This window comes from Pyrgilauda ruficollis, unplaced genomic scaffold, assembly GCF_017590135.1.
Source record: "Pyrgilauda ruficollis isolate IOZ18807 unplaced genomic scaffold, ASM1759013v1 scaffold11, whole genome shotgun sequence".
Lineage (NCBI taxonomy): Eukaryota > Metazoa > Chordata > Aves > Passeriformes > Passeridae > Pyrgilauda > Pyrgilauda ruficollis.
The window spans coordinates 941,370-954,558 of record NW_024509210.1 but is presented as its reverse complement, the minus strand read 5'-3'; the positions used below and the strand labels follow the sequence as shown (position 1 = coordinate 954,558).

At 48.9% G+C, this 13,189-nt stretch overlaps 1 protein-coding gene across 3 annotated transcripts in view; it reads right to left on the bottom strand.

Annotated features, from left to right (window-relative positions):
* Positions 1-2,006: 2,006 nt before the first annotated feature.
* Positions 2,007-13,189, bottom strand: part of PRKG1 (protein kinase cGMP-dependent 1) — a 353,067-nt gene continuing 341,884 nt past the window's right edge. For 2 of the 3 annotated variants that reach the window (XM_041474557.1, XM_041474547.1), the window contains exons 13-18: positions 11,961-12,102; positions 10,068-10,231; positions 9,042-9,164; positions 8,884-8,946; positions 8,161-8,227; positions 2,007-5,096 (exon numbers count right to left, since the gene is read on the bottom strand). In XM_041474557.1, the coding sequence (XP_041330491.1) occupies positions 4,998-5,096; positions 8,161-8,227; positions 8,884-8,946; positions 9,042-9,164; positions 10,068-10,231; positions 11,961-12,102 (658 nt within the window). In that variant the 3' untranslated portion in view covers positions 2,007-4,997. Of the gene's footprint in view, positions 5,097-8,160; positions 8,228-8,883; positions 8,947-9,041; positions 9,165-10,067; positions 10,232-11,960; positions 12,103-13,189 lie in introns of those variants that run through there. The other variant, XR_005955720.1, reaches the window with a different exon arrangement.

The window sequence follows — 13,189 nt, the reverse complement described above, 5'->3', positions numbered from 1 at the left end:
CCCCCTCCGGCATCCCCCGCCCCGGTTCCCGGCCAGATGCTCCGCACTCCCCGACGCCGCCGCTGTCTCCAGCCGGGCGCGCCCGACGGAGGGGACCGGGAAGAGGGACGGGGGGGACACTCCCCCTTGTGCAAGCCCCCATAGTGGGTGGGAGCCGCTGTGGGTGCAGAGAGCCCCTCCATCCCCCCTATTCCCCCCGCCGCCCCCGTCGGGGCAGAGCGGCCCCGAGGCGCCCCCTGGCGGCTCTGCGGCGCCATCGCGCTCCCCCTCCCCGCTCCGGTAATTAACTCTCGTTAATTAACCCCCGTTAATTAACCCGGCTTTTCCCGGCAGCGGGCCCGTACTCCCGTTTATTTCTTTTCTCAGATTTTTAAAAATAAAAATACGAAGAGCCGGAGCAGCGCCCCCAAAATCCCCGGGGTGGGGGATTCCGGACGCCGCAATTCCTGCAATTAACGCCCCCCCTCTCCCGGTATCGCTGTCCCGGTATCCACTATCAGCTGTTCCAGCCCCGAATGGCTCAAGCCGGGCTAATAATTGCCTGGGAAGGTTTCGGGAGCACGGCGGGCAGGTGCCGTCAGCAGCGGCTGAGTCACGGCCGGGCGACATCCCCGGCACAGCCCGGCCACCCCTCCTGCCTTCCCTATTTTTAGCCTGGAATAACGAGCGCCACGCCTCGCCCCGAAATCTCGGTGTTCCCCTGGCAGTTTCAGGTGAGGGCCACGTCAGCCTGGGGTTTTTATTGCATTATTAACTTCGACCTGCGATTGCTGCATCCCGCAAAATGATTGGTGCCGATTGCCAGCTCCTCCTTGGGCTGTTGCCACATTCATTTCCCTCCTGAGAGGATGTTTTGTTGCTCCTTTCTCCCAGCTTTTGCTCACCTCTGTGTCATCATCAAATCATAGAATGATTTTGAGTTGGAAGAGACATCAAAGCCCATCCAGCGCCACCCCCTGCCATGGGCAGGGACACCTTCCACCGTCCCAGGCTGCTCCAAGCCCTGTCCAGCCTGGCCTTGGGCACTGCCAGGGATCCAGGGGCAGCCACAGCTGCTCTGGGACCCAGTTCTGGGAGCAGAACCCCTGTAATCCCACATTTCACCACCATCCAGTAGATCTCTCCCAAACTCAGATCTGGAAGAAGCCCACTGACAGCCGTTCAAAAGTAATTATTTTTATTTCAACTCTATAAAGTATACAACAGGCACTCGGCAATTACAGCTGCAGGGGGAGTACAGAGCGAAACAAAAGCCATGGAAGTTTATGAAAAAAAAAAACAAAACCCAAAGTTCCTCAGTCAACATCCAAAGAGTGCAAGCGGCCGATGGCCGGGGCTTGCCCGACATCAGCCCGACAAACAAAACCTCTGCCATGGAAGGAGAGAAAATCAGAGGATAAAACAAAGGGCTGGGGTAAAACAAGCGTAAATCGGGACTCAGGGGGAGAGGCAACTCCAAATGGGAATTTCCCCTTTTTCTGAGAAAGCCCTAAAAGCGCCCAAATCTCGGTGTCAGGGCTGGGGAGCCAGGAAGAGTTTCCAGGGCTCATCCCCGTGGATGCAGGGAAAGGGGCAGGGAAAAGCACAGATCCTGTTTGGTTGAGTGGTGCAAATGAGCCTCGTCTTTGCACGGGGGTTTTAGGTCAGGAAAACACCAGCAGGGTGGATTTTTCCCAGGTGGGAGATTCCCCAGAGGGGCTGTGTGGGACAGCACGGATGGGTGGGATCTGCAGAGCTTAGCAAAACAGGAATACCTGTCTACGGACTGCTAGGATGTCAGAGATTAATTTGACCCGCACATCACATTTATACATTTCACAGAAATGACTCTGTATCTCATTAACAGATACACAGCTCTGGTACATTGAACAGAAATCAGAGAACGACGTCATCATTTCTGTAATTCGAGATCAGATAATAAAGGCTTAGAAATCGGTAGCAGAAAGAACTGTAAAACGCAGCAAGCTAAGAAAGGACGACAGTTTGAGGTGTGTTTGTCTTTGTCATGCAGCATAACACCAAATTTGTCTTTTTTTTTTTTTTCAATAAGATGCCATGGATTTAAGGCACTTGCAACAATGCCAGATAGCCAGTGACGTTCTAGAACTATGGGACAGGTGGGTGGACAGGACAGCTGACAGAAAGTTTAATCATACTGACAAATATGACATTAATTCAAGTCTACCTCGACCTAAAAACATTACATTACAAATAAGGAAATGAAGGAATAATGCCATGGAACTGGAAAAGAACAGAAAGTTCTGTGTGACCCACAAAACATCGACACGAAAATACCTATTTACAGAAATATCTGCTCGTGGTCCTGTTGTTGAAGAAGAGTTTGCTGTGGGCAATGCAGCTCCAGGAGAAGCCACAAAACCAATCAAAGCCCCCTCTGGAAACATGGGAGGCGATTCCCCCTTCCCTAAAAACGCTGCTGTCCCATAGATCAGGAAAGGAGACAAACAAATAAGGACAGGAGGTGGAAACACAGAGGCAATCCCTTGTTGTGGATATATAGAGATATATATAAAGCAACTTAAAGATATTATTATAACTGAAGGCTTATAATATACATATGCGAAGTGTTAATGCTCAGGAGAGGCCATGGAAGTTGAGTGAGGTGTTTGATATCAAAATAAACTCAGATTGAGCACAGTGCACGCTGCAGGTGTCAATTCCCATGCCAGGCACAAGGAAAAAAGGGACAGGAAAAAGAAACCCAACTGCTCAGCCCATTCCAGACCCTCCTTCCTGTCATGTTTTCAGGTTGATCCCCAAATCCTCGCGGTGCTTTGTCCTCCTTGCCTGCCAATTGCACCAGGTGTCACCATCCTGGGACAAACTCCTACAGGAAGCTGTCCCCATGGAGTGAAAATCCAGGGGGATGTGAGGGAAGCATTTGGCTGTCAGGCCTGTTTAAGATGCCTGGTGAATGTTTTAGCCCTCATGCTCAGCCTTGGCCCTCAGTGCTGTCCATCCCTTGGAGAAAGGTGGAAAAGCCAGCAGGTGCTGCCTTTTCCCTGTGATTTTGAAGGCAAACGAAGTTTTAATGGTTAAAGAACAGCAGAAGTGACTGTGCCAGAGGTGTGGCCTCACCCTTTGGGAAACAGAGGGAATTGCAGAGCCACAGACTGGTTTCAAAGGTGTCACACGACCCAGCTCATGTTGAACAGCAGACACGGCCCACGCTGTCAGAATACCCTTTTGATTCCATCCTTTAATGAAAAACATGCAAAAGAGTTGGGACTTAGCATCAGGGAAGGATTTTTTTACTGCTCAAACAGAGCTTTTCCATGTAATATGTGGGAAAAGTCCTTGTCAGCAAGACTTGATCTTTCCATGGTCAGCTCTTGGCAACTGAGATTAAAGGAGGCAGCACCTGCTCACCCATGGCAGGGGTGGAATGGAATGAGAGGACCTTTAAGGTCCCTTCCAACCCAAACCATTCCATCATTCCATGATTCTGTGACTTTTTGGGGCCAGGTCTCTCAGAGAGACCAAAAGCTGATGTTTCCTGTTGGATAATGGGATAAATTTTCATTCCTGTGTGCATACAACAAATGGGCACCCAGGACAGGATCCCTCTGCTGCATCCTATAAACCAGAGGAGGGAATTCAAGCAAAGGAAAAGCAGTAGAAGTGAGGGAAAAGCATATCCTGATAATACTGTTTCCCCTAGTTCTTTTTTCCATATGGATTTGGCCATCCCTGTGTTAAACACAGTCACATGGACCTGGCACGCTGGAGACCTCACAGGGATCTTCCAATACCCACTTCCCATTGAATTCCACTGACTTTCCTGTGGAGCTCCTTAGCCTGGAGAGGCATCAGGATTACTGGCAATGTTCCACCAGAGCCAGCAGACTGGCCCAGGATTCCTATTTTAATGAGATTCTTTAAACACGGAAGAGATGTAGACATGGAGACATGGAATCACCAAAAGGGAGAACGGAGCCTCTGCTACATATTCCTGATAGGATGGGTCAGGGACAGGTTTCTTCCCAGGTGAGGGATGGATGTAGCACCTTGAGAGGACATCACAGGTCTTATGTTTTTCCCTTTGAGCCTAAAAAAGGTCCAAGTTATCCTTAATTTTATACCTAATCAGACTGGTGGGCTGCTCTTGCTTTGTTCAGGATCGTGATTGGAGCACTGTGAAATGGATCAATGGATGTGAAATGGATCAGTGGATGTACAATGGATCAATAGATGTACAATGGATCAATGGATGTACAATAGATCAATGGATCAGTGGATGTACAATGGATTAATTCCATGATTTTCTCTTTCCATGCATGTGTTGGTACCAAGGGAAAGGAGAACCGAAGCTCAAAGGTGGTGCTGCCGTGTGAGGGAAGCAACCCAACCTCTGCCTTGACAGCATCTGCAGCAGTTGTGCTTTTGTTTGACCAGGCTGAGCCAAAATGTTTCCAAAACAAAGAGGAAAGGGAACATTCAGTCTCATCAGGAATACTGCTAGGAAAGGAAAAGGACACATTTCCCACTTTTTGCTTTGACAGGAGTGCTTTGCCCGTGCTCCTCCTGGGCTCCAGCGCTGCCCTGCGGAGCTCAGAGAGTGGGAATAGCCCAAATCCTGCACTGGAGTAGCTGCAGCACTTCATAAGTTACTACTGATCCTACGGAAAAAGCAGCTGGAATTAAGTGCCTCTTACTCTAGGGATCTCTCACTCTGCTAATCAAGAGTGTGCCAGGATCTCTGTGGCCACAGAAGAGGAGTTCTGTGCCGGAGCAAGGCTCTGTGTCAGGACCACCATGCCCACGCCAGGTCACGTTCCAACAGAAAACATGGAGAGCACTATTGTCACTAAGCAAGAAGTCCTAATGCCACTGGAGTTACTGGAGCAGCATCAATCAAGGCATCATGGTGACCCCGAGCACGAATCCTCCCCGATTCCGGTCTTCCCGTTCCACTGGCAGCCACGTCCCAGGAAAAGCTGTCCTCAGCAAGGCAGAAGCAGGTAAGAGAAATAACATTAAAAATCTATGTCCCATCCTGAGTTGTCGTCAGGGGGTGGCTCGTCACTGTCCTCTGGGAAGCTGTCAAAGTTGCTTGTGTCCGTGGGAGACGCGACCTGCGGGGGGAAGAGCGACAAGTTCATCCCAGGGCTGACACTCCCTCTTCATCCCACAGCCATGGGCATCCCAGAGAACCCCCAGCAAGGCAGGGAAGTGCTGCATCCACAGTTTTTTGATGGGGGATTTCCCCCAGCTCCCCTACTCTCCTGAGTTTTCCTATCTGTTGCCACAAGGTTATCACAACAGACTTGGGAAAAGAGCCCAGGATTTCCCATCCATGGCTCCAGGATGCTGAGCTGAGCCCTGCTGCCTTGAAGTTTCCTGACATTGCTCAGCCTCAGGATCCTCCCAGAGAAACCCATCTTCCCAGGATGAAGGCCAAGCCCATTTATTTTTTTGAAATCATGATATTTGAAATGTACCCTGGCTATAGAATTTATGGTTTTCCTGCTTTGTGACAGTGAAGGAAACTTTCTTACAGTAAGGATTTGATAAAACCAAGACAATAAAAAAACCCCAAAAAAACAATATAAGAGAAAACCAGCAATTCTCCAGCCCAAAACAATGGAAGTCTAACTAGAAATTTAATACTTTAAGCTTTACCCAGAGCAGGAAAACACTTGCTGCTGTTTTCAGTCATTTCATTTGGGAAGAGCCTAAGCTAGGATCCAACTCACAGTCATTAAATCCCAGAATTCTGGAATGATTTGGGTGGGAAGGGACCTCAAAGCCCATCAAGTCCCTGCCATGGCAGGGACACCTTCCACTGTCCCAGGCTGCTCCAAGCTCCATCCAGCCTGGCCTTGGGCACTGCCAGGGATCCAGGGGCAGCCACAGCTCCTCTGGGCACCCTGTGCCAGGGCCTGCCCACCCTCCCAGGAGTATTTTTTTTCCCAGTATCCATCCTGGATTGATCTCAGGGGTTGGCCCAACCCCTTGGCCTTGTCAACCCTCCTGAGATTCCCATTTGATGCTGGATGCTGCTGCAAGCCTTGGGAAAAGACAGGAGTTGCAACTCCTGCTCCACATTTAATGTGCTTCCCAACTGCATCAGCGTTTTCCTGCTGCTGAACACATTTTGGGGGAAATCAGGATTGTGGAATACCTGACTCATTTTGGAAAAAAACCCCACCCAACAAAATGTTAGTGGTTTTGATTTCTTTTGGATTATCTGGATCTGTTGACTTTGTTGGGGCTCCTTCACCTTTTGCTTGCTCAGCTCATCTTTGGAAGAGTCCTGAGCTTTTAAGGAGGGGTAAAATCACAGATTCCAGCTGTGGTATCAAGGCTCAGCAGTGTCCTAGCACCAGGTTGTAAATTGGGATCTTTCCAAAAATTGCATGGAATAAGAGCTCTTTGATTGCCTCACTGACAGAGCCACATACGAAATGAGAGTTAAAGAGCTGGGAAAAGCCTCTTTTTTTTCAAAGAAAAAGGAACTAATCTGTATGTTTGGTCCTGCTGGCTCTTTCCCAGCTAATAAGGAAAGGTGGATTGAAGGAAAAAATGGATGTCTATCATCAGAGCTGTCACCCAGAGGGTCCCTTTTGAAAGAGGCAGTTGAGACTTTGCCAAAAAAACTGTGGAAAATGAGCTGGAGTAGGATTGACAGCTCTGGGGTAGACAAAATTCACAGTTCATGGGCTTGGAGAGGATCTCAGGAGTATGTCTGGAGGAGCTGGACTCCCAAGAGCTCAGGGAAAGGATGAGCTGGGTTGAACCAGGATTAGGGCCAGGCTGGAGCTGTCATGGAAGAGGGAAGGATACTCCCATTTATTCCAGTCAGCCTTGCTGTGTGGAGCAAAAGCAGTATTGGAAATGCTCCTGCTAAACTAAAAATCCACCCAAACCAGTTAGGAATACATCCTGGGGTTTTTTCAGGCTACAAAGACATCCTGCATTCCTAAAGCAGGAATTGCAACTGGATGTGAAGGAGCAAACTTGACTTTATTGCCTGCTTGAAATGTGATCCTGCTGATGAATGAATAGGCATTAAAAATAGTCCAAGGCCAGGTTGGACAGGGCTTGGAGAAACCTGGGATAGTGGAAGATAGTGGAAGATGATGGAACTGGATGAGCTCAAAGGTCCCTTCAAACCCAAACCATCCCAGGATCGTAGCTTGAGCTTAAGAGGAAAAAAAAAAACCCAACCAAACCCAGCTTTGATCTCTAAAACATTTCTGAGTTGTTATGGGAGAGATTTGCCAAGTCCTGCTTTCCCCACTGACTCCAGCAGCTCCTGCATCCCACAGGACAAAAGGGGGATGGGAAACCCTCCTGCTCTTTCCCTAAGCAAACTTTGGGATGGCAGATTCAGCCCCTGAGCTGGGCCTGCCCCTGCTGCAGGAGCTGCAGGATGGAGCAATGGGGTGCAATTAAACCCCCATTAATGGCATTCTCCCGGTGATCCCGAGGGATTAAGCTGGAACAAGGAGGGGAGGCTGCAGGACAGAAGGGGCCGAGGTAATTTCTGTCAGCTAATCCTGTTTGGTTTCCCTTTGCAGCGGGGCTTTGAGGGCAGAGAGCTCACAAAGACATCAAAGGAAGGGCTTTGCTGCAAAGGAAAACGAGCGGAGCTGTCCCTCCGTGCCCGCTCCCGGTTAAACATCAACAGCTTTTCATGTAGGACATGGATGCAGGGCAAAGAGGGGCACAGGCACAAAAGACAACACAGAAGGGAAGGTTAATGTGAAAGAAAAGGAAGATGGCATCCAAATTCCACTTGCCTTTCCAAAGGAAATGAGAATAAAGGAGAAGGGGAGAGGACACAGCTGAGAGAAGGGGTGGAAGGGACAGCTTTCAATGGAAATGGGAAAAGGAGATGCAGAAACAAGTGGAGCAGGTGAGAGAGGGAGAAATGTGCTGGAGTGGGTGATCCTGCCTCAATCCCCTGCTACAAAGGGGATTTCTCCATGGCTGTGCCCTCCGCACACTGCCTTCCCAGGGAAGAGCCTGCCTGGAGAGCAAGCTTAGCTGGGAATGGGCCTAAAGTGACTTTTTCAAGCATCTCCAGAAGAAATAAAGCACATTATTCCCACTTAACCCAGTGTACCACTGCCCAAAGCTCACAGCGTCACAGGAATTGGCCATGGAGGAGAAAATAATGATAGGAAAACTTACACTTGGGATTATGGGAGGTGTCAGTGTCCCTTTCCGTAACCCTTCCCAGTTAAAGCCTTCAAACCATCTGAAGGGAGGGAAGAATCCAACAGTTAGACAGGTGTAGCACAAAAAGAAAAGAAAATTGCTTGAAAAACAGGTTTCATCTTCCACAGACTTTGCCTTCAAATCCCTTTGGAATTTTTCCTGTCATCTTTTTTGGGGATCAAGAAGGAAGAGACCCCATGGTGACACCACACAAGTGGAAATTGCCAACACCCAGATGGGAACCATTCCTTGCTGCAGGTGTCCTGGAAGCTGCTCCTTCCCTTCCAGAGGGTGGATCCATCCCACAGGAGACCTCTTTTCCCTGTGGAATTGGGTTAACTCCCAACTTCACACTCAAGGATGTCCCACTCGTGGTTTTCCTCAGGTTTGCTCAAGGTGGGTGCATGAGCCCTGAGCCTTCCCAAAAAAATATCCATCCAATCCATTCCTGCTACTTTGGGGATGGGAAAAGAGACGATCCAGCACAGATGGATGAGAGAAATTCTTCCTGGAATGGTTCTCTCTCACCTGTTCTTATCCAAATAAACTCCTAAGACATCAAGTAACCCCTCCCATGGGACCAAAGGCAGGATGAATTTACATTATGGATAGGAAGTGGCTTTTAGGAGAAAACTGAGGTGTTTGAAATGCCTCTTTCTGGGGTGGGAGCTGTTGGCTGCTGGAGAGGACACTTACTTGTGCTTTTGGATATCTTTCACTCCATTTTTCAAGTTCCCTAATCTTTCTGATGGATTGTCCCTGTAAAAGGAAGAACAATTCCTAAATCCTTCTGCCCAGCTCATTTCTTCGCAAACAACATCAAGGCTTTTTGTTTTATTCTTACATCCACTTACCTGCATAGTTTTTTAATTAAGTTAGCAGCATTTTTGGCAATCTTCTTTGGAAATTCAATCATGTCTATTCCCCTTAATATGATGTTATAGGTCTTCATGGGGTCTGGGCCTGAGAAAGGGGGACTTCAGAGGGCACAGGGAAGGAAAAAAAAGATTAAAAACTTCTCTTGCATAAAAATTTGTCTTTAAAACCAGCACTGAAGTCTGACAAAATATACCCAGATGAGAAAAGGTAAATGTCAACCAGGAATGCTTTGCTTCCCATTTCTTAAGGAGCTCTGGAATTCAGGGATGTTGGCTGCAGGGAAGTACCAAAAAGAAGTTTTCCATGCTAAAGCTCTTCTTCCCATGGCACTGCATCCCAACAGCCCGAGGCAGGAGGCTCTGAGCAGCATTCCCTGGCTTATCTTGGTGTGGTGGGACCTGGTTCCAGCGGGGATTGATTGGCTTTCCATGGATGGGGGGCTGTGTGTGAAGGATGGGCAGGTGGAGGGGATGGATCTCCTGGGGGTGAGCACTGAGGGATGATGTGAGTGAGCTCCAGAAAGCCAAGAGCAGCAGTGATATCCCAAATTAAATATGGGAAGGGAGGGATGGTGCCCAACCTGCCTCCTCCTTTCCAGCAATGAGGAACTTCCCCAGCGAGTGCAAACCCTTCCTCTTTTCCCATCATTTCCAGACCATTCAGGGCCAAAAACTTCCCCTTTTCCCACAATTTCCAGACCATTCAGCGCCAAACCCTTCCTCTTTTCCCATCATTTCCAGGCCCTTCACGGCCAAACCCGTCCCCTTTTCCCACCATTTCCAGAATCTTCAGGGCCAAAACCTTCCCTTTTTTCCATCATTTCCAAACCATTCACGGCAAAACTCTTCCTCTTTTCCCATCGTGTTCAGCCCACTGAGAGCCAAAAAAAATTATTTGAGTGGAAAAGCCACCGTGGAGTTCCCTGGCCCAGCCCTGCCCCTGCCCTGGCCTCATCAGGGTGAGAAGGGCAGAAATCTTGGGATGAATTTCGATGCCCATACCTGCCAGTCAGGAGCTCATACATCAGGATTCCCAGGGACCAGTAGTCTGCTGAAATGTCGTGACCTTTGTTCAGGATGATCTCGGGGGCTACGTACTCCGGGGTGCCACAAAAAGTCCATGTTTTCTTTCCAAATCCTATTTTCTTTGCAAAGCCAAAATCGACCTGGGGGAAGGGGCAGGAGAGAGTCAGGGCAGGGCATCAGAGGGAATGTCAGCCACGGGCTCTGCTCCTCTTGAAGTGAAGCAAGGCAGAAAGGAAGATTCCTCATGGGAATTTTCTCCCAATTAAAGCACCAAGGGTCGTTCCAGGACCAGGGAACCACAGTGACCTTTTTGCTGACTTATCTTTGGGAAAATTCCCATGAGGGAAGCAAACTCCAGCACCACGGGTTTCTTGGGGCCTGGAATTGATATCACTTACAGCTCAGATTGATTTATTTTGCTTTTTTTCTTTTATATTTAAATTAACATGGGCAAGAAATGGTTTTAAGCTGTGAGAGGGCAGGATGGGATTTTGGGCAGGAATTGTTCTATGGGAGGGTGGGCAGGCCCCAGCACAGGGTGCCCAGAGAAGCTGGATCCCTGGAAGTGTCCAAAGCCAGGATGGACTCTGTGGCTTGGAGGAGTCTGGAATAGTGGAAGGTGTCCCTGCCATGGCAGGGGTGGCACTGGATGGGCTTTAGGGTCCTTTCCCAACCCAACCATTCCAGCATTCTGTGATTTAGGCACCTGCTGCCAAGTTTGGTTTCCTCTCCCACCATCAGGAGTGAAGCAGTACAAGGGCCCTCCCAGTTTGGCTGCTGGGACGTGCTGGGCTCTCCAGCCCCACTGTGGCCCTATAGCAGTGTCCCCACAGCAGTGGCAAGCATGGAAAATCAGAGTATCCTGGGAAGTGGAGTCCTCTGGGGCTGGTCAGGAACCCACACGGTCACAGGGATCTGGGACACTCAGGGACATGCCTGAGGAGCTGGGGGCTGCTGAGGGAACTAGCACAGACCCAGTCCCACATGCTCCTGGGGTGGGAGAAGGACAGCCCTGCTCCTCAGAGGAGCCCCAGGCCCAGGGAAATGCTGCAGAGGGTAAATCCCGATGTCACTCAGGAGGTGACATGTGGAGGCTGCCACCAGGCTGTGGTGATGGGCTGAGTTACTGTACCCACAGAGCCCTTGGCCCCCCATGACCCCCAGGGGCCATCCTGGACCAGCTCCTTTTAGGGCTCCTGTCCTTCACTGGTGGCTTCCCAAGGGCCCACATCCTGCAGCACCTCCCACCAAGGAAACTATTTCTTCTCTCTTGTCCCTCTCCATGCTCTCACCAGGCTATTTGGGGTACCCCTAAAAAGCAGGGTGCCTTTCCTGAGTTCTGGGATAATTTTTGCCCAGGATAGCCAGGTGTTTTTTTCCTGATGCTCTTTTCTCAGCATTCCAGGAGCATGGACCTGAATCCCAAGCCAGAATCACAGAATTCAGAGGGTTCACAGAATCACTGGGTTGGAAGAGACCTTAAAGACCATCGAGTCAAACCCAGCCCCAACACCTCACCTAAACCCGGACACCCAGTGCCACATCCAGTCTGTTTTAAACACATCCAGGGATGGTGACTCCACCTCCTCCCTGGGCAGGGCATTCCAGAACTTTATCACCCTTTCTGTAAAATCTTTTTCCTAATATCCAACCTATATTTCCCTTGGTGCAGCTTGAGACTGTGTCCTCACAGTCAGCATTTCTCAGCTCAGCCATACCCTGAGCTCTGCTGGAAGTCAGGAAAACATCCTGGTGGTGATGACACCACCTTGCCCTGATCTCCTGTCAGCATTCCCTGATGGATCCTGGGGGGGACTTTGCTCCTCACCCCTTCTGGTCAAACCTGAGGGGATTTTTTTTGGCACTCACCAGCTTGGCATAACCTCGGTGATCCAGAATGAGGTTCTCTGGCTTGAGGTCCCTATAAATGATCCCTTTGGAATGCAAGTAGGCAAAGGCTTCCACCACGCACGCTGTGTAAAACCTGGTGGTTGAATCCTCGAATGAACCCCTGTGGGAAGGAGGGAGGGAAAAGGGGATAAAGCCATTAGATGAATTCCTGGGAAGTGCTTTACTTCCCCATGGAATTCATTCTGCTGTTAAAATTTTTATCACTGCAGTAAAATCACTTTTTGACACCTGGAAAGTTCCTGGTGATAAACTCACTTTTATGTCTCAATCTAATTAAATTTCCATTTTTGAAAAAACCTCTTTGCCTCCAATATCTGAAACTATTTTAAGGTTTATTCTAGAATTTAGAAATAAAACTTTGAAATCCTTGTCCTATAAGCAAAAAGGTTTGGTTTCTTTTTTATAATTACACCTTTGGGGTTTGAGTGCTAAAACTCCTTTGAGGTATGCAGATAAGTTCTGTACTAATGTTCCTAACTGAGACAAAAGCAGAAAAATCACAGCTGCTGGGACTTGAGAGTTAATGCAAATTCCAAACTGCACCTTTAGCTCCTTGTTTCTGAAGTTTTCCAAAGAAAACCACATCCCCCTGCCTGCTGGGGGCTGGCTGAGACCAGGAGGGTGTCTAAGCTAGATGGCAGCAGAACCTCAGTTTAAACCCCAGAGAGTTAAAGATGGAATTGGAAGACTCTGACAAAAAAATCTGGAAAAATCCCACCCAGCACCTTCTAACTTTGCTCCAGTTCCCCTTTCAGTATGAAAAAGGCTGTTGGGAAAAGAGAAAACTAGAGAAAAAATAGTTCTGGGAAATTAAAAGACAATTTAATGTTTCTGACCAATCTTTCCAAATTTAATGGAATTCTGTTCCAGTGATGAGGCTATTCCAGAGTTAGGATTCCCTGCATCTTTTCCTGCTCTGTGGGCACATCCCACATGCTCCCAGGAACCCCAAACACTCCAAGGTGACCCCTCCCAAGGCAGGGACTGTGGGGTTTTGGGCATGCATGATTTCCCAACTCATTTTTTTCCATGTCACTGCTGAATCCTGATGGACCAGTGCTCCTGGCAGGGTGTGGATTCTGATTCCCACTTGAATCAGCAGCCCTGGTGTAATGTGGGATATCTGGGCAACAGACCCTGCACAGCTCTCAATTTCCTCCTGCTCATTGCTTTCAGTCCTGCCTGGG